Genomic DNA, 24,143 nt, shown 5'->3' on the forward strand with positions numbered 1-24,143 from the left:
ATATGTATATTAAAGATCCTTCAAAACACTCCTGTAATCAGAATCCACAATATTTCCTTCAAAATAATTTCCAGGCTTTGAGTTCATGGTACAGGTTATATCGCATGCCTGTTCCTGGCTGCAAAGGCCTTTGGACACTTTCTCATCTATTTAACTACCTGCAAGTAGTTTATTCATTTTATTCCTGATGAACAATGGTGTCCTTGACAAAAAATGTAGTGATCCTTGACCTGGGTAATTGTGCTGTTGGCTTGCAATGTTGTTTTGCAAGGTTTGTGCTATCACCTTGTATATTTGGATGAAATATGTAAAGGGAAAAAATAGTGATCTGTGCTGGGCTGGTTATCTTTGGCGACAGAGGGTGTAATGTGAGGCAGAGTCATTTTCCCAGACTGAGCACTGACTATGAAAGATGCTATGGCATACTGTGGAGGTGGTGGGGCTGTCAAGTATTTGTGAAATATAACAAAGTGCATTTTGTGGTGAATGTGCCCTGAATTTCCTTTTGGATACCTGTTAGATCTGCAAGGATTCTTGGAACAGGTCTTGTGGTTGCTAGAAAGAGGTGGGATAGAGCAAAACATGATTTTTTTATTTCAGGAATGCCAAGAAATACACACAGGTTACAGTCTGGTATCTTTGGCCATTTGATAAGTTCCCACTTTTGTCAGGTGTATGCTCCATGGCTCATAGCTGTTCCTGTCTCGTCTGATGTCCTGAGGTGGTGGTTAATGGCTGGGTTTTTATTCTTGCATTTTTTTCTGTCTGTTCTCTTTCCATCATGTTCCAAAAGACCTGGCTGGTTCTTCATGTGCAAATGCTCTTACTGTTGTATTGTTGATGGTACTGTGGCAACCTATGGTCTAAGTATATTTATCTAGGAATGCTTTATGTGCTGAGGTCTTGCACCATGGCTCAGACCAATGTTCCGCCCTCCATCCCTTCTGTGGTAAACACAGTTCTTTACATTTGAATACTTCAGAGAATGCAATTCTGGCAACAGAGCTACAATGCTTAATAACTACCAGAACATGAAAACGTTGCAAAGTGCCTGATAACAATTTAGCAGGAATTACTATTTATCCTTTATGACTTAGGAAAAAGATCTGTACTAAAGCAGAGATGTTCAGGGAATGGTCAAGGAGCTTGTTTGATGTGGGATGAAGGGCTTGTTAAAAGACATTAAGAATTATGACAGAGGATGATTTCTTAAAATCTGTATGTGTTGTCAAACAACTTTGTCACTATGTAGCTAGCAGAAGTCCAAACATGCTAAGATGACAAGCTACTAGAGGTTATTTCAATGAAATTGTTAGGAAATATACCAGCCAGGTTGCAGCTCATCCAAATTCCATAATGAAGATAAAACCTATGGATACTTTTTTATCTTCAGGGGATGCATTAATTGGTGCCTCTCTGTCCAGAAATACATACAAAGCACCTATTGTAGCTCATGCTCAGATCACTGATGTCAACTTTGAAGCTTGTTTGTGTTTGCTTTGCAAAGCCATACTAAAGACAGAACTGAGGTTCATGTCAAAAGCGTTTGAAGGTCCTGACAAGGTTTCTTCTTTGCACTTTTTTTGCTGTGGAAGGTGTACCTATGGGAATTATTTGCTCTTGTTTGTGGTCCTCTGTTGGTCTTCAAGATCCCACACTTGTTTCAGTGTGTGAAAGAAATTCATTCCCCTGTCCCTGCCCAGTGCAAGTCTGACCGCAAAACTTAAGAAAATCGGGCCGAGAGACAACTACGTTGTCGCTTCCAAAACTTTACAAGTCAGAACTTGACAAACGCGCCTAACAGAAGGTCTCGCACCTCCCAGAAGCCGCCCTGACCCCACCGACATTGAACCACACACCCGCAGGGCGGCTGCCCGGGGCCGCCTTAAATAGTTCATTCCGCGCACCCGAGCAGCAGCGAAAGGGCCTCTCGGGGGAGGGCTGGGGGTGTGTAAAACTAAGCCAGGTAAGGGCAGAAGGACGGAGCGGTGTTCCCGGGGCTGCCGCCGCCCGCTGCTGCTGCGGCCGCTTTAAACGGGGCGGGCGGGGTTGGCGGTCCCGGGCCGCGGGGGCGGGGAAGAGGCCGCGGCGTTGCCGGGCGACCGCGGGCGGCGTTGCCCGGGGAGCCGCCGGGCGCCGCGCCGCTCTCCGCGCTCCTCTTCCCGGCGGAGTCAATAACGGGAAACCAACTTCTCCATCGGCTGCGGTCGCGCCGTTCGCCGCCTGCCCCTGCCCTGCCCTGCCCCGCCCCGCCCTGCCCTCTCCGCCGGTGAGCCCCGGCGCAGGCGTTCGCTGTTAGATCCACACGGGACAGATGGGGAAGGGGGTTTTAATCAGCTTTGCCGAGAGCTGAAACGAGCAGCGTGAGGTGGGCGGCGGGGTAAGGGCACGAAGCGGCCTGTGAACTTCAGGGAACGGTAGAGAGACGTTCCTGGGGCTCGGGCAGCTGTTCCCAGGGTGCCCAGGAGCGGAGGCAGGGGTTGTCCCCCAGCCTACTCCGAAATAGCGCGGTGGGCATGGCGCCGAGTGGCTCCCAGGTGGCGGTGTAAAGCGCAGGTAAGCACCGGGGGGAATGCAAGCGTGAGGTTCAGTCAAGTGTAGTTTGAAACCCTCAGGAAAGACGCTCGGGGGCTGAAGTTGCATGCCCTGGTTTGCTGCCTTACGCTGTTCTCGTTACCTTAAACTGTAGAGCTGAGCGTCGGCCTGGCGTGACGTGACTGATCGGGGATAAACCCTGCTCGGCTCTGAGCCCGCACAGGCTTGAGCCGGCCTAGACCCGTTGACCTCACTTAGAGAGACTTCTTGGCTTTTGCTGGTTTGCAGATGGGCCTGCTGGCTGAAATTTGGAAAGAGCATTCAAACCCTTGGTATCTCTAGCAGGGCATCACCTCTGTTAGTGCAAAAGGGGCACATTCCTCCAGTGAATTGTGTCTGTTTTCTGTGGTTCGCAGATACTGGCTGTCACCCACGTGTGTTTCGCTGCTTAGAAGACATAGATGTCCCCTGCGACTGAGTCCTTGCATGAGTGTTTTGAAGATGAAATGCTTCATAAACTCTTAAAGTGTACTACCTGAGGACACTGTTACCGACATGGACATCATTATTTATTTACGGATGCTTTAATCAGGAGGAGCTTTTTTGTAAACATGAATTACCGGGCTCTTTCCTTGAGGTGTCGTTTCTTGTTTCATGCTATTGAAACATTAATCTTAACTTATTATGACTCTTTTGTGTTGGTCAGCTCTCAGGGACATTTCCCTAGGCTTGAAAATGTGGGAGCTTTCAAGAACGTGTCAATCGTGCCAACTCAAGCCACTTGTGGGCTGCCAGACCGAAGTACTTTTTGTCATAGCTCAGTAGCTGTTGAAAGTATTCTGTCCTGCACCCAGAGGTTTTGTGTTCAGGAATGTCCATACAGGTCATCACCTTCTTCCTACAAACTGCTTCTTTCAGAAGGCCTTGGTACCTGTATCACCGAGGACAAAAGGGACTTGCATCCAGGTTCCTTCAGCAACGCTTCCAGTTTTATTTTTCATAACCACAAGGATTGCTTCTCTACTCCCCGTTCCCTGAGGCTTGCAGCTTCATTTACGTTAACTGTATGGCTGAAACCTGAGCAAGAAGGTGTAATGTAAGTAGTATTGAAGGTGTTTACTTTCCTGGTGCTCTTAAAAAAATTGATCATTGTACTCATGGTCATTATTAGCAAGGTATTTAAAATTTTAAAACAGTACAGTGAGAAACTCTGACGTTTTAAAGCTGTATTTAGGTTGGGGTCTTTGCAAATGTCAAGACAAGTAGGTTCAGTTTCAGTGGCGTTGACTCAGATGATGCTCCAATTGCTTTCTGTGGGAACTATTCATATGTAATATGTGGGTCTGTTATTACAAATCTAAATGTGTATGTCTAATTCACATTCCTTCTTCTAAAAGTTGCTAGAAAAACATGTCAGGGGTTTGGGCTGTTGCTGCTTTCATGATGGAAAAATATAATCTAAAATTTTAGGAATCTCACACCACAAGTTTACTCCTTAAAAACAAACAAGGAAACCCCCAAAATGAGTATTTCAGAGGTATAGAAGAGTGGTCATAGTGTTTCTGGAAGGTCTGGGGAATGCTGACTGAACAATAGTGTTGCTACTTCAACACTATTCAAGCTGCTAGTGAAGTTTCACTAGATGCTTACAAAATAGACATGGCTAAGCATACTCCCTCTCTTATTTGTCTACATGTTACATTATTTGCAAATATTGCTGTTATAAGTGGCCTTCAGCTTGACTGGGCCTTACTATAATGAAAAACTTGCTTTCTGAAAACTGTATTGCAAATCCTGCAAAAAAGTTCCCTTCATCTATCGCAAAATACAGGGCCTCATATTCTTTCTTATCCTGCTTGTGCAGACCCTCTTTAAAGCGAAGCACACAAGTATAGTACATTCCTTCAGAATATATGTACAAATGTTTTTGTGCTTACAGCTTAGTAGAATGAAAATAATGATTTGCTCTATTGTAGCATTCTTGATATTATTTTGCATGCTGCTGTGAAATAGTAAGTTGTCTAGGGGTGGGAAAATTATCAGAAACAACAGAAATGTCTAAAATTATAATAATATATCTAAAATTACAGTCTGCTTTATGCAAGGATAATTACCTTTAAAAAATAAACCTAGCTATAGAAATTGTGGTTATGGAGGGGAAATAAATGAGATCTGGGGAGCGAAAATGACTTTAGTTTGGGCTTAAGTTAAATTGGCTCAGCTGAAGGTATGTGTCTCTAGAGTTTTAGGCTATTGTGTTTTATGGACAGTATTTCCTATATAATATTTGAATCTTCAATGCCAGAGAGTCTATTCCTAAGGTTGTCCTATGCCATGAGTTTGTGTCCATACACACACAGGCATATCAGTCTTGGTCAGCAGAGCATATGCCTAACTGGAAGTAGAAATGTCCTGCTAATTTTCAAGCAAGCTGTTGCAGCGATGTGTTGAATGACATCCATGAAACTCTTTTGTCAAGGGGATAGGCTTTTGCTTGCATGGAGCCTAAAACAATGAAATGTATGTCCTTGGTTTCAAATGATTAAGTGCTGTGTAGAAACGAGACTCTACCGATGTCTGATTATCCATGGAATAGTGTAAAACATTAGCCTCCAATTGCTACTGTGTTAATAACTACAGAGTGTACATATTCCTGTTCAGTGGGTTTTATAGATCACTTTAAAATCTAAATGTTTTCATTCCATTTTTCTAATAGATCATTCTTCTTCCTTGTGAGATTGCTGCTACTCAACATGTAGCAATGGCAATGGTAGAGTGCAGTCCTGAAAACAGAAGTTGGACAACAGCCATTCCAGTTGACAGGCTGATATGCCACTGTTCAGACCCTTTTTCACTGTTCACAGCAATAAGGGTGTTAATTTTCATTGCTTCATAAAAGGCATGCAGAGCTCCAGTTGAGGCAAAACAGTAATGACACATGAATAACCACTGAAGCTTGACTCGGGAGGCATCCTACAAAAGAGAAGTAGTTTAACACCAAACTAATGTTTTTCCTTTTAGCGTATTGGTTTAGTGAGTCCTTCAGGTTGGCAGAAGGAGTTTGACTTACCAGATGTCCTACATTTTGCAGTCCCTGATGGGGAATTGTCCCTGTTGGATGTCAATTTGTGAGACCTTTTAAACCCCATTATCACAGCAGAGAGACAGAACCAGGACTCATTCTAACCAAGTCTTTGTGCTGTCACCAAAACACTAAGAAGATGAGCCAGAACCAGCCACTCATTTTACCAGTAGAATAATAAAGTTGAACAGGGTATTTTGTTTACTGGCAAAGTACTTTAACATCGAGTACAGTAGACCCATGTTTTTTGGACATGCCATACTAATGTGTTTCTTCATGCTGAATGGTAAATGGTCTGGCTGCTAGCGAATGCTTAGGAAAGAAGCTGGGAGTGTTGCTGTGCAGCATCCCATTGCCTCCTTGTAAAGACTTTTCTCTGTTAGGCACGTGCCCATGTGAGAGAATAGCAGGATATTTCTGTAAGAAGTTACTGTGCTGGCTGGCCATGAGATACTGATGCAAGGATCCAAAGTCTGAGGGTCTTTTAAAAATTGTGATATTCTGAGGGAGCAAATATATGCGGGCAATCAAAGACACCAAGAAATTTCTTCATCAGTTTCATATAACGAGTTTTCTTACATGAATCTGGGAAAGAATATGCTTTCATACAAAGAGACAGGTCACATGGCAGATTTATCTGAAGCCCTAATGTTCTTCTAAGATGTATAGTATAGATATTTGTAGGTGTGCTTTCAAGTCACTGCAAACTGAAAATCTTGAATAAAAGCAAGAGAATAGTGAGAAAAAAAATGACATTTGTACTCCAGTCTAAATTTACCTTCCCTTTAGGCAGTAAGTGAGCAGAGCTTGTCCCTGAATTTTATTCTTTCCCCATGTTTTCTCTCTTACTACATGTACTCACCAGCTATAAATGCTTCCAGTAAACCTGGTCATGGCCTGTAAGTAAGCCTTAGCACAATGTAGGCAACTGTATATGATGATAACCCTTCACAAGGGAACAGGAGAAGAATAAGAGTAGAAGCTTTGCATATATAAGTAATCATTACGAGCAGTTTATATAAATTCAGTGTGAACTGGGATAACTGGATGTTAGATGACCAGAAGACATTGGCGATGGGAGAGAAATGAGCTGGAGACTTTCATGTGCAAAAGGGTCGGGGGAATGGCCTGATTGTTAAGTGAGCAGTAGATGTATTTTTCTAACTTTATTTTTCTAAAGGACTAAGATCATATCCTATTCCTTTTTATCCATTCAGCTGTTTTACATTAGGAATCAGACTGAAAGGGGGAGTTGCCTTAAGATACCATACATCTGATTATGAACCTGTGCAGATGTTCCCATTTGCAAGTGCTCCAGTTCATGTGTGGGGATCACCAACGCAGAATATTTTTCTCTTTGAAAGCTGACAAAGCAGATTTGTGTTGCTTGCTGTCTCTCCCTCCAACCCCACCATACAGAATTACGTAGTCAGGAATTTGCTATGTGGGACTGCAGGTTACCAGAAGTTGGAAACTTCACAAAGGACAGTGGTTTCTCTCTGTAGTCATGGCTGGAGTGAAAAATCATTCTCAGAGTCAGAAGTAGTAATGGTTATGTCTATTTCACCTGTGTTAGCACTACTTTGGCTTTTCCTTTCTTTTTCTTTTTTAATCTTTCAACATGAGTCACAATTCACATTTGTTCTTTCTAGTTTTCAAAGTGATGTACATCAAGGTCACTTCCCTTCTTAAAGTCATGACACCTTTGGGGATAAAAACAATGTGGGGATATTTGGTTTAGATAACTAAAATAAACAAAAAAAACGGATTATCCAATTATTGTTTATCCAGGAACTGGGTAAATCCAGTTCCTAAATATTTTGCTACTTAGCTGAACCTTCCCTCACATTTATTATCTAGCAAAACTAGCATGTTTACAAGCAAACAAAATATGGAAAAGACCGGTCAACAATATATTAAGAAATGTGTTTTTTGTAAAGTCTGGAAAACAAAAGTCTGCATTTTGCAAGTTGTTTGGTTGACAACATTCCAGCAGCCTAAAATGGTGACAGTTAAAATGAATTAATTTTTCTCTTGGATTTAAAGATGAATTACTAAATAATGGAAGTATCAAAGAACAGCGTTTTTGATACTTTTCTTTTGTAAATGCATAGTAACTGAAGATGCTTATCAGTGGATAAGGTGCGTTTGTTTTTTTTTTTTCTGAAATGCGTCTAAGTAAATCCTGATCTAATACAAATTTTATATGCTTTTCCGTTGTGACTTGGTGCACTAATGCAGTCTGGTGTAGCTGTTAAAATATTTGGCCCTTCATGGGTCAGTAAATTGGGGACTGGATTTCTCAAGCAGCTGAAATGGGAATGCAGAACTTCATAGCTTTTGTTGCACTAATGATTACCTTAATAAAATACACAGCTGTTTCATGAGCATACATAGCCTGTATGTTCCCAGGACCCTGAGCATCTTGGTGATCAGATTGGTAAAAGTATTTCAGCAGCTAGTTATGCACTGTGGGTTGTTACAAATGGTATTCTTTGTACTTTACATGTCAGTGTTGTGTTTGATATTGATGGGAAATCTTTCAGGGAAAAAAATAACAAGTGACTGGATAGCTTTCTTATCTTGCTCTTGTTCTCTTAGGTTAAAGAAAGGCTGTGTCAAAGGGGAAGCATAGGGGAAGCTGGCGATGTTGCTGTCTTGGACAGCAACAGATTGTCCTGGACAGATTTGGTGGAAAACTGGAAGACTTCCAGAACGTGTCATTTGTATTGTTTTTTGTGATTTCTGTCACAGAACCCTGAAGAGAGGAGGCAATGTGGACCCCTCTTCTACCCCCAAATCAATTTAGGTTGCATGCCCTAAATTAAAGCCAAACCAAAACAAAAAAAACCTTACAAACAGAAAATATCTTTGTTAAAATTCTTTTACACTTAGTACATCCTGTGACTTTCACTGTCACTGAGCATCTTCTCAAGAGCTGTATTTTTAACGTTTATTTTAATGCATTCTGGTTAGCATCACTTTACAGGATAGCACCTTGGCAAGAATGTGTATATGTGTGTGCCTCTGACCTTATGTTGTTTTTCTTGGTTATTTCCAAAGGTGTGTGATAGAAAAGGCTATTGATGGGCAGACTGTGTTCAAACTCACAATCTCTGAGAAAGAGACCATGTTTTATTATCGCACAGTAAATGGTTTGCAGCCACCAATAAAAGTAATGACACTGGGGAGAATTCTTGTGAAGAAATGGATTCATCTTAGTGTGCAGGTGAGTAAAATAAAAACCATTAATATTTGTTGGACTACATCATTTGTGTGAGAATGGTATAACTGTATAAATATAAAAGGGTAAATTGGGGGATATAACTGGATAACTCTTGAGTCTTGTAGGCAAGGATCTTAATTTGAGAGCTGATTTTGAGGCATTTGCTAATTTAGCACTACAAAGAAATGCCATGCTTGTTCTTCTGAACAGATGACTAAAAATTCTCGCCCTTAAGAACATGAGTATTTCTAACATTAACAATAAGTCTTGGGTCTCTGAGACTATTTCCTAAAAAAGACAATGCCATCCTCATCTATACATACTAATGTACTGATCTTAGAGGTATATCCCATTTAATGTTAAAAACTGCTTACACTGCACATAAGTAATCATGTATGAGTTTGTGTCATCTAGTAAGTTACAGAGCCTTTAACTCGTATTTTAAAAATACGATTCAGAATTTTTAAAACACAATCCTTGTGTTCCAAAAGTCTTCTGTTGACATAACTTTTTAATAAGCGTACAAATATCCACTGAGGATAAAACAAAATCGAGTTTGTTAAAATTTAAACTGTATGTACAAAAATCAGTAAACAAACACAGAAGAAATTAAAATTCAGTTATTTGCATGTCTTGTAATTCCCAGCAGATGCTCTAGTAAATTCTATTTGTAAGCCAAGTTCAACTAATAATTATAAAACACAATTATCAGGTATTGAAATGTTTATCTTCTCTTTCCTTCATTTCCTTTATCCGTTCTATTAAATTTCATTTGGTTTACAGCACAATGAAGCGTAGTTTTGCTGCTTTCTTGAAACTTGCTAAAAGGTATTGACTGTGATTTGGATTTTTTAGTGCTGATCTTGTCACTTGTAAGGAGTATCTAAGCTGACGTCTTGATTTTTTTTGCAGTTTTCTTTTTTTCCAGGATAACAGCATGGTAGTGTGAATAAGATTTTGGCTGTTGGATTAAAAGAGTGACCTTAAGGTAGAACTAATGAACTTTACACTTCAAACACTCCAAGGGTGCTATATTACTGCTGTTGCTGTCAGCCACATTTTCTACTAGCCTCAAAAACTGCTGAAGCCTGGGATAGCAAAGCGCAGAGTGAAAGGGCTGGATTTAAATACACACACACATATCTCAAATTGTATTACAAAGAACCCTCAAGCACTCTGTAGCATTTGGTCCTTTGTTTCTTTGGGGGAAGCTGTTCAATGCATAGGAGGCTTAAAGAAGTGTAGCTTCTCAACCCTTAAAGGGACACCAGACTGAAATACCTTTGCCGAGTTATGGAGCTCAGGGTAGAACCACCTTTCATTCTGTGATTTGTGGTATTGTAGGAGTCAACTTTCCATTAAAGATGATAGTGCCTGCAGCGTGATCCATTTAGCACTAGGCTATGAAACTTCAGGCAAAGTTTTGGTTGTGTCTGGTCGTTTGACTCTTGGCCCTTTTTTTAGCAGCTGTCCATGATGATATATATATCATATATAATTGATGATGATATATATTTATACAGCATGATGATACATATTTGAATAAAGGAGTTTCTGTAAGACGATGAAAAAGGCTACAGAATTTTTAACAGTAGCTTTTCTCTTAAATTCTATTGTGGTTTAGATTTGTGGAGGAAGCACAGATGACAACAGTGTGTCAAAATACTTACCTAGTAAATTGTATTGAATAAAAACTTGACCAGATATTCTCCACAGTGTATTGCAAATTATTGCTGAAATCTAGGCACAGTATTGTATGTTTGGCCAGTAAACAGGGAGGAAAACAAATTTATGAGATGATGCTTTATTGCTCAGTGACTGCAGACCAAATTACAGATATGTCTAATTTGGGGTGAGTCTGATTTAGGACAAAAGTTTTTAACTAAATGCTAGAACTTACTGATACAGTGTTAGCAAGTAGAGGTGTCTAGTTCTACCCCTGAGGAAAAGAAAAAAAAAAAAAGCAATACTTGTTGGTTTGCTCACAGGGACTTTGTGCCTCTTGCTCGTCACAATACATGGGCAAAGAACGAGTGCGCTGGCTGGGAGATCTAGTGGCTGCAACCAAAGAATTGAGGATTCAGGCACGAGGCTTTGCATGCCAAGCTGGTGACAGGAATAACAGCTGAGAGAGACTGCAGGGTTTGGTTTTGAGAAACATTCATGGCAGATTGATGAATTTTTGTGTTTGTTTTTTAGCAGGTTGGTTGTAGTTTGTGAAGAGCATGTGTGTGAGTGATGTAGCTGACCATGAGAGAGACTGCTGTGCCAGGGAGCTAGGGTCTAAGTCCACCTCTGAACAGGGGTATGACTAATATGAGAGTGATTTGGGCTAAAGGTTTCCAAATCCAAGCAGTCAGTAGGAGCTGGAGCCTGCAAACAGTATCAGTGGTAAAAACTGAAATATTTGTGTATAAATGTGACAGAGGAGTGTGAAGTACTGGTTACATGTCTGAAACTGAATTTAGACAGAGCAGAAGTATGACAGGGTGGCAGATATGTTTGGAATTCAGGTGTAGGAGCATATGCCTATTCAGGAATGATAAAAATGAAAGGTAAATGGTGGAATAGCACCAAATAGTAATTAAATGATAAGAGGGAAGGAAAGAGGAAAGGACAGCACAGATTGAAAATAATTTCTTTGGAATAAAATAATTCTAAGGGAAGAGAAGGCTAGCAAATGAATTGTACTGAGGTTCTCTAGGAATTTAAGTCCTTGGGTGTGGATTTAGATGTGTAATTTGCTAGGGAGAACTATGGCTAAGAACTGTGTCATTGCAGAGACTTATGCTCCAGACTAAGGTTGGGAAATTAAAGTTCTAACAGGAGCAGGATCCAAACATTCCTGTGTGTTCTGCATGAAAAGTTTCTTCATTGAGTAGTTGCTGAACAGAAAGTCTGGATATGAGCTTTTTTTAGGTGATGAGAGCATTATTAGACATGTCTCAAAAATAATGTTGAGTATTCGTAACTAGACTCAGATGAAATAGAAGAGTAAACAGTTCGTTGGTTCTGTAGGTACACAGAGAACAAAAAAAATAAGGCTACTTTAATAAAACAAGGTGAACTTCAGAGCCCGGAAGTTGTATTGAAAAAAGACCTGGAGGTTACTGAAAATAAAAATAATAGAATTAAGAAAACTCTCTGTCCTTAAAGGAAAAAAATTAGAGTTGTAGTGCCCATGCTTATCTGAGTGAATAAGCACCTTTGCAGTTCAAGATGATAGAGTCTGAAAGCACTGGGAAATGGGGAAGCAAATTCATGGAGAATGCTGTGTAGGAATAAAATAAAACTGTAAGGATGTCAAAGTGAATTAGACTTGCAATGACTGTTAGGAACTTTTTACCATTTAAGATTTTCTGTGTGTTTGTGTGTCAGAAGACAAGACCTGTGTACAGTGAAGGTGTGCTTAAGGATGGTTTGAGTAAGGTCCCCAAACTAAATAAATGCTTAGCTTCTGTTTTCACTGAGGATAACAACAGTCACAGAGCAAAAACAAGCTGGGTAACAGAAATGAACGTACAGAAACAGAAGTGATCATAACGAGGTGGAAACATGAATTTTTCAAGATTATTGTGTACATGCTGATGCAATCAGTTGGTCTTTGTCCAAAAATTCTGAAGGAACCAGTGCATAAAACCCTTTGGCAAAAAGATGTATTATGCAGATCTACCAAGTCAGAGGTGAGCCTCTAATGCTTACATTTAGGAAAAAGTGTGTCATGCATTGATGCTGGCCAACAGCCAAGCACCTAGCCCCACCTCATCCTCACCAGTGGAACAGGGGAGAGAAGAGCAATATCAAAAGGGAGGAAACTCAGGAGTCAGAATGAAGACAGTTTAACAGGTGAAGGAAAGGAAGGTGGGAAGGGAACCAACGATACAAAGGTGATCACTTGTCACCTCCCACAAGCAGACCACTGCCTAGCCAGTCTCTGAGCAGCAAGCACCCTGTCTCCCTGGAGTCCTTCTTCTACCCTGGTTTTTATTGCAAAGCATGACGTTATACGGGGTGGAATAACCCTTTAGGCAGTTTAGGTCAGCTCTCCTTAGTATGTCATCTCCCAGCTTCTTGGTCCAACCCTAGCTTACCACTGAGGTGGGATGGGGGGGTCAGAGTGGGAAAAGAGAAAGGCTTGACACTGTTCAAGGACTATTCAGCAACAGCTGAAATATTACTGTGTTATCAATACTCTTTTAACCACAAATTCAGAACACTGCATCATAAAGGATGCTGTGAAGAAGTTTAACTCCATCCCATCCAGAGCCTGTACAAAGAGGAAGGAAGAAGGGTCTTGGCAATGCAGACCTATTTGTCTTGACGCGGTGGCATATGAGGATTTAGAAAAGATCTTTGAAGGAATAGATATAGACATGGAGGTAAATGAAAAAGGGGATAAAATGCAGTGTGGATTTACTGAAGATAGCTCATCACTGTCTAACCTCTTGGTGCTTTTTTTTTTTTTTTTTTTTTTTTGGTGAGAAAACTGATTTTCAGGCAAAGTAAATGTGTCAGATTTCCTCTGTCTGGAGTTCAGTTTAGCATTGATGTGACAAGCCATGAGAAGTTGTAGGGTTAAAGGGAATGCTTATGGGGATGCTTGGCCATAGATACTGCTCAAAGGAACTTGCTTATAATCCTGGGAAGGGGGGAGGCAAAAAAGCAATTGAATTCCTCGAGGATTAATCTTTGGACCAACCCTGTGTTATATTTTCATTAATGGTCTTGGCAGAAGTACTAAGAATGTAGTGAGAATACTAGCTGGTAACATAATCAGAAAGAGGAGAACAGTAAGATGTCATATAGGAAGAACGACATGACTGAAAGGACTGGGGTAACTGGCATGCGATAAAGCTTGGTATTACAAAATGCAAAGTAATGAACACAAAATCCCTTACAAAGTCTTTTGCTAAGTAGTTAATTATTTGAAAATGACTGACGTATTAGTCCCACGTAGTGATGATGAGTTACTGGCATGATGTGGCCACAAAAAAAGGTGTGTTTTGGGGAAATGTATCAGGAGCGGTGTTCCCAGTAGTGAGAGAAAAGCATCATTGCTGCTGCTCCAGACTGGTAAAGATTTCATGCGAAATGTTAGGTACAATTTCTGGCTTTGAAGTTTAAGGAATTTAATTCAGAACAGAGTTACTAAGTCTATGATGACAGTGAAAGACTCCACGCAGGCCTTTCAGAACATTATTTGGAGAATCTTCTTTTGGGAATTATTTATAGTGAAGAGTAGGAAGTCATAGAGTTTTCTTGTCTAAATCTATTGGGGAGTAAACACCAGGCAGAAAAAGGAACTTTTTCAGTTGGCAGCCAAGTCTGGTCTATTGCAGCAGCATGTTTCTGAAAAAGCATTCTGATCTGAGTAATGGGGATAAGAAAATGTTGTTTTTCTTTTAAATTCAGTAACTTTCATAAAAAGGGTGATGTGGTATAGTCCATCCAACAGGAAAAGGTGGGAATTCATATTGTTCAATAATTATGTAGGTGGATTGTGTTTTGTTTTTGTTTTGTTTTGCTTTGTTTTGTTTTTCCCCTTTTCCTGCAATATTACTGTAACAACCGCTGTCAGTAGGACGTTGGACATAAGTCACTAATAGTCTTGGAAATGACTGTTAAAAAGGCTACTTGAGCCTGGATGGCATCAGTCTAAGAGTAACTTCATACTTTTGAATAGTTTATGCAGCCTTCTTAATATGCAGTATTCTGCTGACAGAACTATTTGCTATACATTTCTTTCCTCTTTATAACCAATAAACATTTGAGAAAAGGAATCCTTGAAAAGGATGAGGTAAGTTGAAGTGGATTTGCAACAGAAGTTAATTTTGACTTTTTTTTCTGTCTAATTAATAGGACTTGTTTTTCTCTAATGATGTCTACCTTTATTGTTCACTGCTTATGATTTGTGAAATAAGCTATCTTTTAGTTTTACCATTTCAAACAGTTTTGCATTTTTTAAGGCCATAAGTTGTGGATCTTGTGTCCTTGAGATTACTGCCACTATTCTACTTGATCTGAGTTGGTGAGGATCAAGCCCTTCAGGCGTCTGAAAGTTTGAGAGTCCTTCTGTGTGTTTGATCTTGATTTAATGGTATTTATCACTGTATCTTTTCAGGTGTATATTAGCAAAAACTCTGATTGAAGGTATGTAGTGGAGTAAAGGATGCCTAGCCTTAAAAGAATCTGATATCCACTGAAGTGAAACCTCAGGAAAAGTGGTGTCTGAAAAAGTGAACTTTTAAAGAAATAAAAATTTGAAAGCATAGCAATGCATAATTAGGGCCAGTTGTGTACCTCATTATGTCTGCATAGTGATACCAATATCAGATTTGTGCCACTTAGTAACATCAGCTCCGTTATGAATTTTCTTTTTCAGATTCACTTTAAGGGTCTCTCACTTTTCCTTTGATACTTCAGAATTTATTTAACCAGTTAAGAAGAGTGGAATTTAAATATGAGTTTTCAGATACAAGCAAAGCTGCTGAAACAGGGGATTCTTTGAGAACATGTCAGATTGATGTATTTGTTTCGTATTTAGTGCCTGCAATTATGAAAATAATCTTTTTACTAGCCTTTATTTTGCCTGATCATATCTATGTAACTCTGCCATGTTTTGGCAGAGTATAACACATTAAAAGCTTTAGAAAGTAAGTTTAAAATCTAAATGCAGAGAGGTAACCATGACTGAATTACTCTCCTGGGAAGAAAATGCTCTTAGAGTGCCTGTTGAAATCAGCATTATCATTTCAATACATGTCAAATATGAGTCATTTCCTAGTTTAGGCAAAATTTCTTTATAAATCTTTAAATCTTCCAGTTCTTTCAAGAAAAGGTTAAAGTACTTATGATTTAATGAGACCACTTTACATCATAACTGTTTGACTATCAAGAGAAAACTTGTCCTTTCCAATTTGTGAAATCCTTTTATTTTCTGCACAAGTTTTTGAATACTTCAAAATTTGTATTAAAAGTAACGAACCTGAGACTTAAAAGCAGGGAGGAAAACATTTACTCTACACTCTCTGCATATGTATTACTAAATATGAGGTGTTTTAAACTGTATGTTCCCCAAGTTTAGTAAGGACATGAGAAAGCAAAGAAGCATTTTAGTTTAACAAATCGCTTTGCTCTCCTATTTGAAGTAGAGTTTGCATCAGTTCTACATATTAGAGCATCTTGCCTATTAATTGCAATTGTGTGTTGAAAGTATTTGGGAGGATGCAGTCTGTCCATATGGTTGGTGCAATGCTCCCAACAGACAGCAGAGATAAAACACATGTTACAGTCTTGTATAATGTATTTGAGTGTCTGTTTAGAGATCTGTTCACAGAAACAGTGAGCATGGCTCTCTTGGAGACTCGTTCATCATTTAATCTGCTATGGCTGCGAGCTCTTCAGATGCTGCTGCTGAACTTGCAGCCTTAGGGTTCTTTGATATTATTAACTTGCTGTGCTGCATCTAGAAGTCCTCTTCTGCTCGGAGGGTTGTAGGATGTCGGCTGTTTGTGTTGATTTCCTTGGGAAACTGGGATATTTCCTAGAAGCCTCTCCCTTCTCTTCACTTATACTGGTTTCTAAAAAAACTACATTGTTTCTTGCCTGAAGATGAGTTCAGTCAAGTTCTTGTACATTTGCAGATTTAACCTTACAGTCTAACAGCTACCTGGGAACACAAGACAAAGAACTTCACCTGGTCCAAGATTTTAATTTCAGAGAATGCCAAATATACAGGGTTTGGGTTTTATCAATGCTATCTTGACTATGCTTCTGGAAATTGCAAATGTTTTTTCAGCTGCAAATGCAAATCCCACCAAAGTGTTCATAGACTCTAAATTATATATGGTAGGAATGGAATGAAGTCCTTGTATGACCAGTGCTGGGAGGAGGTAGTACCGAATGGTTTGCAGAAGATATGCCTGACTTGTCTGGAGAGTTTTGGGGGAGATTTGAAATCTATCAGGTTTCGATTTGTTTAACAAGTAATTTGTTTGCTTATACAAAAATATGAAGCGGCCAATTAAATTGTAGTTTTAATAACAGAAGCACTATGCTAAGAATTATTTACCTTCTTTTTTACCCCTAGTTTCAAATCTTTAAATGCCTTGCAATTCTTAAGGTTGTATTTTTGCCCTTTGGCATGTATTGCTTTTTAATTTAATTTTTATTTTTTAGATAAAAATAAGTAAAGTAACCACGAGTAATGGTCTGTGCTACTCTAGAATTGTGGGGTAGTGTGGCTTTTTTTTAAATTAAAAAATAACTTTCAGTCTTCTTCCTAAGCTACCATATATATTTTTTTAGGACAATTAATAGCTGTGACTCAAATTTCTAGTGACCATTGTAATACACAATATATCTGTTTCTGTCATGTGTTGTTGCAGTACGTAAAATATAATTTGTAAGCATATTTTTTTGTTGGAAAAAAATGGTTATGTAATGTTGTGACATATAAATCTAAAGGTATGTATAACATATGGAAGTAGCTTCCCTTCTTAGAGGAGAATGTTTTGAAAGGTAAAGAAAAAAGATGTACTTCAAGTGTTCGAATTCAATATTAATAATTAAAGTAAAAATTGTATAACTGAAGTTAACTGAGAGAGGGACACATGCTGTTTAACAGTATCCTGTGAATTAAACTGTGGTCATTGGAACGAACTACTTTAGTATTGCTAGATATCTGGAGTCCTACTGGAAGAAACATAAGCAAAAAAATTATTGTTTAATCTAGATAGCCCTTGATTGTGAGATAGGCTCTTAAATAGAGATTTACGTACACTGCTTATAAGTGGGTTCCCAGATAGGTATTGCTTGGTGTGATTTTAGGTATGTTTCTGCAGCTGTAGGACTGCTCTTCTGTTTGTTTGTGTGTTCTTGAGGTATGAGGAAAGGCTGAGGGAGCTCGGTCTCTCTAGCTTGGAGGAGACTGAGGGGTGACCTTGTTAATGTTTATGAATATGTAAAGGGTGAGTATTACAAGGATGGAGCCAGGATCTTCTCTGTGACAACCAATTATAAGACAAGGGACAGTGGGTGCAAACTGGAACACAAGAGGTTTCACTTAAATATGAGAAGAAACTTCTTCATGGTGAGGGTGACAGAACACTGGAACAGGCTGCTCAGGGAGGTTGTGGAGTCTCCTTCTCTGAAGACATTCAAAACCCGCCTGGACACCTTCCCGTGTAGCCTCATCTGGGTGTTCCTGCTCCGGCTGGGGGATTGGACTGGATGATCTTTTGAGTTCCCTTCCAGTCCCTAACATTCTGTGATTCTTTAGTAACTCTGAGGTAAGCTTTGACTTTTACTGTCTGAATGTATTAACTACATCCTTTTTTCACCTCGCAAACCACTGTTTTCAAGCCTACACAAAATGTTAAATAGCAGAGATTGTTGGAGTTACCTACTGATAAATTGTCTGTGTGAAATGTGGCCATTTAATCTCCACCAAGTTTGAAACCTTTCTGCAAAGTCAGTATATTATATTGGTCAGTTCTTCCTTATCCACATACATCTTAACTACTTAAAAGAATTCAAAGTTGGATCTTGATATCCTTCCACAAAAGCCACGTTCCCTTTCCAGTATACAATATTTATCCATGTACCTTTCCAACCAATTCACCCTGTGTAGTCTTGATTTGATGGATTATCAGAACAATTGCTCTAAGACCTGGTCATGCATCATGTCTATAATTTGAATTTCTGCATTGTTCTTTCATCTGTGCAGTGCTAATTGAAAACTGTATTTTCTGTTTCTGCTGCTTTTTTGATCTCCCATTGAATCTGAAGGTTCTGTTTTTTCTTCTTTATTTAAAAAAATGGCTGGAATACCAGCTTCTGTAGTATGTTTTAATACAGGTAGTTCCTTTACCTTATCAAAGTTTGAATTTTCTTCAAAGTATAGCAACATTTTCTTAGTGGTGTGATCTATGTAATTCCTGACATTCAGGTTCAAATATCTTAGGCTTTAGATTCCAAAAATAGGCATATTTTGTCATGGTTTACAGTTTACATGCTTGCTTAGTTAGAATGGGGTTTTTTAGATACTTTCAAGTTATTTTTTCCCTAAACTGGATGGCTTTCTTTCATAATTTGATAAAGTGGTAAACTTGCTGTATTTGGCTGTAGGAAAACCTTACCCTTCTTTGATTCTTTCTGTTCCAGAAAAGTGTTTCAGTTCTGAATTGACCTAAATCTTTCTTTCCACGCACTATTTGCTCAGTTCTGTGCAGAACCATGCAACCTTGCTTGTCTGGCCCTTTGTGATACTGGCAGCTTTTCAAAGAATGGCACTGGCTTTGATCTTCTGCCTCCTGAATTAAAGCCAAAATATTTTCCTCTTGAACCTCTCTTCTCTCCTTTCTAGTGGTACCTAGGTGTAGCTTTGCTATTGCAATTTGCTATTGTGCAGATTACCTATATATCGTGTGAGGTTCATCGTCGTTGCACCTGTAGGCAAATCAGCATGTGATATTCAGTGGCAGCATAGATTAAACTATTGATATTGCCCCTAAACTGACATTTCAAAACTCCAAGATTCTGCTTCTTTCCACTGAAATTCTTATCCTGAAGATTTATCTGCATTACTTGGAGATATATGCCTTTCTCTTTCTAGCTTGATGACTATGTACCATGGGACTTCTGTGGTTCTTGGAGGACTTGTCAACAGAAAGAGTCTCTCATCTCTTTGAGCTTCTCTAGGTGACCTGCTTGAATCTTGATAGTAGATATTCTGTCTCTTCAAGTTACTACTTGTGCCTTATGCATGTCCCTCTTGTCTGTCAGGCAGGTAATTATGTATGTAATAGATCGGCAAATTGGGTTACCACTCTTCTGCTGGACTTCTGAGTGCATTTTATTATATTTGATGGGCTTTTATCCTTTTCTTTAAATTGTATTTATTGGCATCCTCATCCTTGCTGTTGATCAGTAATCACCCTGGCCTTTCTGTGCCTTGAGACCTGTCTACTAAAGTGCACAGAAAACCTCTATGAACTTTCTGAGCAGCCTCTCCTGGCCCATCTCCAATAAAATGTGGTTGAGGGAGCTGCTGCATAAACTTTTTCCTTTAGATTTTTCCAGAAAAAAGCTACCAACAATAAGGTATCACAACACAGTCCTCTGAAGTCAGGTTTGGTCTGTGTTCAGTCAACACAGTTTGCATGCTTAGTAACTGGAAAAACCAGTATTATTAAAAAATGAAAATTGAAGCTTCCAGTTAATTGTCATCAAAAGGTTTTGGAGAGTTACAGTATAAAGGAGTAGTTGAATGACCACTTCTAAAAATAACTTTGTGATGGAAGGAAGAAAGAAGGGCACAAAGGAGAATGGAAGGGCCTGAAATAAGGTTGTTGGAAGAAATATGAAAGGAATCAAAGGCAGAATTTTGTGGATCCTTGACCATGAAGGGAAACTAAACCTTGAAAGAAAGGCTGAGACTGTTTGCAAAAATCCCTTAACTGGATACATGGAACTTTTGTGGTGAGGTATTCAGAAGACAAGAATAATTGCTTTTTTCTTATGTAAATCATCACAAAAAAGACAGAGGGATGGATTTTCAACCTTCTAGTCCCAGCAGAGCTGTTCGGCTGTTGTAGAACCATTGTATTTTTGCATTATATCTGGGAATGACTTACAAGTCCTGCTATTGGGCAGTGCAAAATGGTGCAAAGTTCTTCACATATAGTCAGTTCAAAAGACTAGAATTTAATCTGCAGCTGATAGTGTAATACAGGGTTAATAATTGTATGTTAGTAACAGCTCCCTTCATTTGTGCGAGTATCTGCTTATTCTTTGACTAGCGAAGCACAGAGACTTTATTCAGAAGGGACGTTTCATTTGACATCTACATCTCATCCCTAATTTACATGATTACAAGTAGTTCAGGAAAATTCAGAATCAGTGGTTGTGCTGTATTTTAAATGGAGGGGGCAGAGAGAAATGTGCATTGTTATGAGATTATCTAAAATGTACTTTCAGACCTTTTGTTTCAATTAATTTTGGCAAGTCTATTTTATGTAACTGTTCTAGCTGCTAAAAAGCAGCTTGTCGAATCCTTAATACTTGTCTCCTTTCATGTTACTATAGTGATCGTCAGATCTTGGATCTGATTTGTTCTGTGACTTGGGAAAATAGAGTCATTATGCAGCAAGAAAGCAATTGTTCTCCATGTATTTTCAGATCTGATGACGAGGATCATTTTATTATGTTTGATTGTTTGGAACTCATTTGCAGTGCAAGAGTCACTTGTCAAATCTTTCCATGTAAAAATAACAGAGATGGATTGATGGTTAAAATAGTAGTTAGAGCAAAGGTTATTTGATAATTACTTTAGTTTTTTAACAAAATCTGTATTTGCAGTCTTGAGCTCCTGTATTCTCTCTGCCACTCCCCTGCCCAGGTATGTTTGTTCTGTACTGAGGTATCAGCAATAGATAGACCAATAAAGAATATTTTTCATTGGTACAGTGCTGGTTGGGGTAGAAAGTGGCTCGGCTGTAGTTAACCATTTTAGTAATATTTCATACTACTGAAATACTCGTGAAGAACTCAAGAACAGATTAAATAAAAATTGCCAGTCCATAATTGGAATGCATACTCTATGGCAGAGGATTGCTGATCTCTGATACAACTGTTTATTTTGAAACAATATTTACTTATTTCAATACTAATTATTTAAAAATGCAGACCATTTCAAAAGCTGTCTCTTTGCATCGATCCTTCTTTGTCTTCAGGCTTGTTTATCAGGTAATTGACAGTGTGGGTTATATCACTCAGTTTTTAACACGGTACTAAAATTGCCCTTGTCCAAAAAATTAATGGCATACATGATTCTTATTTTGGATCCTTCTTCTTTGTCTTACTCGCATTTTTGCATTTGGAAGGCTTTATTAGTGAAATAGCTGTTAGTTTTTCTTAAACATGTAAAGCACTTTATGGATCAGTCTGTGTTCCAGTTGCTTTCTGATTTCACTGTTTAGGGTCAAATTTGTGTTAATACATGGCTTGTTCTTGAACAGAGTTAATTGCTTCAGGAGCACACTGGGGTTCCATCTTTTTCTTCCTCTTCTCCACCACCCCGCCCCTTTTTTTTTTTTTTTAATTTATGTTGTTCTTCAGGGAATTCAGGCTGAAATAGTGGATCTATGCACAAAAGGAAAGGCTTGGATTGAAGGGAAACCATTTCCTGTTGAGAAGGGATTAACATTGTAGGAGATAGTGAAAGAGAAAAGTGAAGGAGGGCAAAGAGAAAAGCTAAATATCTTTTATACAAATGCTGGGAGCATATGTAATAAGACTGCTGAATTGGAGTGACATGTTTTCAAGGATAAGAAAGATATTATTGGAGTAAGAGAGACAACCAGGAAAATGAAGGGGGATTTAAAATGCCAAGATACACAGTTTTAGTGAAGGGAGAGCTAATATAAAGCTGGAAGAGATGTAACAATATTGCTGAGGGATGATACTCAATCTGCAGCTGGAAAGACCTCTGCTCCCTCCCCTCTCTTTTATTTCCTTCTTTTTAAACTAGGTTCAGTGGTTTGCATACAAGGTAAGGACAATTTAATGTAGTTGTGATTATTGACTCTTGCACTAGATTGCAGGTGGTCCAAAAAAAAACCCCAAACCCCACACAATAAAAATATTTAAGACATAAAATGGGTCCCCAAGAAAAAGAGAACTTTGATTTGAAGAATCCTGGGGTGTTGAGGAGGAGACAGTAGGAAGAGAGAGAGATTGTTAGAGATCAGTTAGGATCTTGGCTGTGTTAAAACTACAAATAAGAACACATTTCCACCATTTTGGTAAGGTTGTTGCCTTTGTACTGTTGTTGAAACAGTATAGAATATTGACACTCTTATCATGGAAAGATTGTAAATATGAATCTGTATATGAAGATAAGAAACGGAATCAAATTATCACAAAATCGTGACATTTGAAATGATCATGGGTATGCTCTGGATGGAGGAAGCAGCCCTAAAGTTATTGATTTTAACAGAGCTAACTTTGAAGGGAAGAAAAATGCTCCTGGGATTTTTGCCTGCAATCCTGTGATGAATGGGAAATCCACTCCACACAAGTGGAGAGTACATAGTGTATAAAACACGTAGAGAGGCCACAATTAAAATTCATCCCAGTTAAGTCAAGAAAAGGAAAGGCCGATATAGGCCTGAGGCAAAAGAGGGAAAGGCAAAGAGACAACTTGCCCCCCCGACCTTATGCTTTTTCCTTCCCCTTCGCTGTTCTTTACAATTTCTTCTACTGTCCCTTTATTCTCTCCAGCTCTTCTGTCTTAAGACAGTTCTATCGCTGTGGTCCCATGATGAGGTTTCTTCCTCAAGTCTCAGTTTTTTGTACACTGGATTTCTCAGAGCATGGGCATAAATGTTCAGAGAGCTCATACGTGGGTGTGAGTCTCTCTCCCTCTTTCCTGCCAAAAATGCTTGCACTGTGCATCCCCATAAATGCCAGCTGTATATAGTCAACACATTTCCTCTTCCCCAAATTCCTTTATCCATTTGTGGCTCTGGGATGATTCCAGTTCATTGTATGGTGAGGGAAGGAGTGAGGCAGAGGGAGCTGGGGAGGGCCAGTGAGTGGGCACAGAACAAGTCATGTAGATGGTGGGGCTGCGTGAAAGTTTTTAGAAAAATACACCTTGCTGCACTGGAACATCTTCCACTGAAATGGCAGGAGTTCTCTGAGAGAGAAGGGTCAAACAAGCACACAGATGATTACAGGTGGTGTTCCTTTCTTTTGTGCAAAGTTAGGATACAAATCAAGTCTTCTTTTGAGACCCAGTGTGCAAGATGCTTTATTGTCCAATATCCCACATATACACATTATCAGACATCTTGTTTCAAGGTGTAAAGAACAGCTGTGAGGAAGAAAGTAAATTTGAACATATTTGAGGTCTGAATCTCAGGAGGTGTAAAATAGCATTGCTGGAGCTGAAGGCAGTTTATAGTAGCTGAAGATCTGGCCCTTAACTAAAGCAAAGAGTTTGAACAAATTTTGATTGGGCATTTTGTTTTTAAAAGGTGCACAAAGATGATAATGGCAGAAGTGGATTTCACAGAGAGATTTAACGGGACAGTGATGAAAGATCAAGTGGTCTTTTTCTGTCAGTCAATCTGTATTCTCTCTTTTTCTTTCTTTCTTTTTTTTTTTTTTTTTTTTTTTTTTTAAGTTGGAGTGATTTGTTAACTGTAGAAATAGGCAACAGGCAGAGAGGATGACCATGTGGTCTTATGGCATCCAGCTGATGACCAGTTTCTAAAGGTAATATGAAGGATCATA

General features: G+C 39.1%; 1 protein-coding gene across 1 annotated transcript in view; it reads left to right on the plus strand.

Annotated features, from left to right (window-relative positions):
- The first annotated feature begins 3,119 nt into the window (after nucleotides 1–3,119).
- Nucleotides 3,120–24,143, plus strand: part of USH2A (usherin) — a 383,410-nt gene continuing 362,386 nt past the window's right edge. Inside the window, exons 1-2 of the mRNA XM_082050056.1 lie at nucleotides 3,120–3,631; nucleotides 8,681–8,846. Of these exons, the coding sequence (XP_081906182.1) occupies nucleotides 3,147–3,631; nucleotides 8,681–8,846 (651 nt within the window). The 5' untranslated portion in view covers nucleotides 3,120–3,146. The remainder of the gene's footprint in view (nucleotides 3,632–8,680; nucleotides 8,847–24,143) is intronic.

This window comes from Streptopelia decaocto (genome assembly GCF_964273445.1).
Source record: "Streptopelia decaocto genome assembly, chromosome: 3".
Taxonomy (NCBI): Eukaryota; Metazoa; Chordata; class Aves; order Columbiformes; family Columbidae; genus Streptopelia; species Streptopelia decaocto.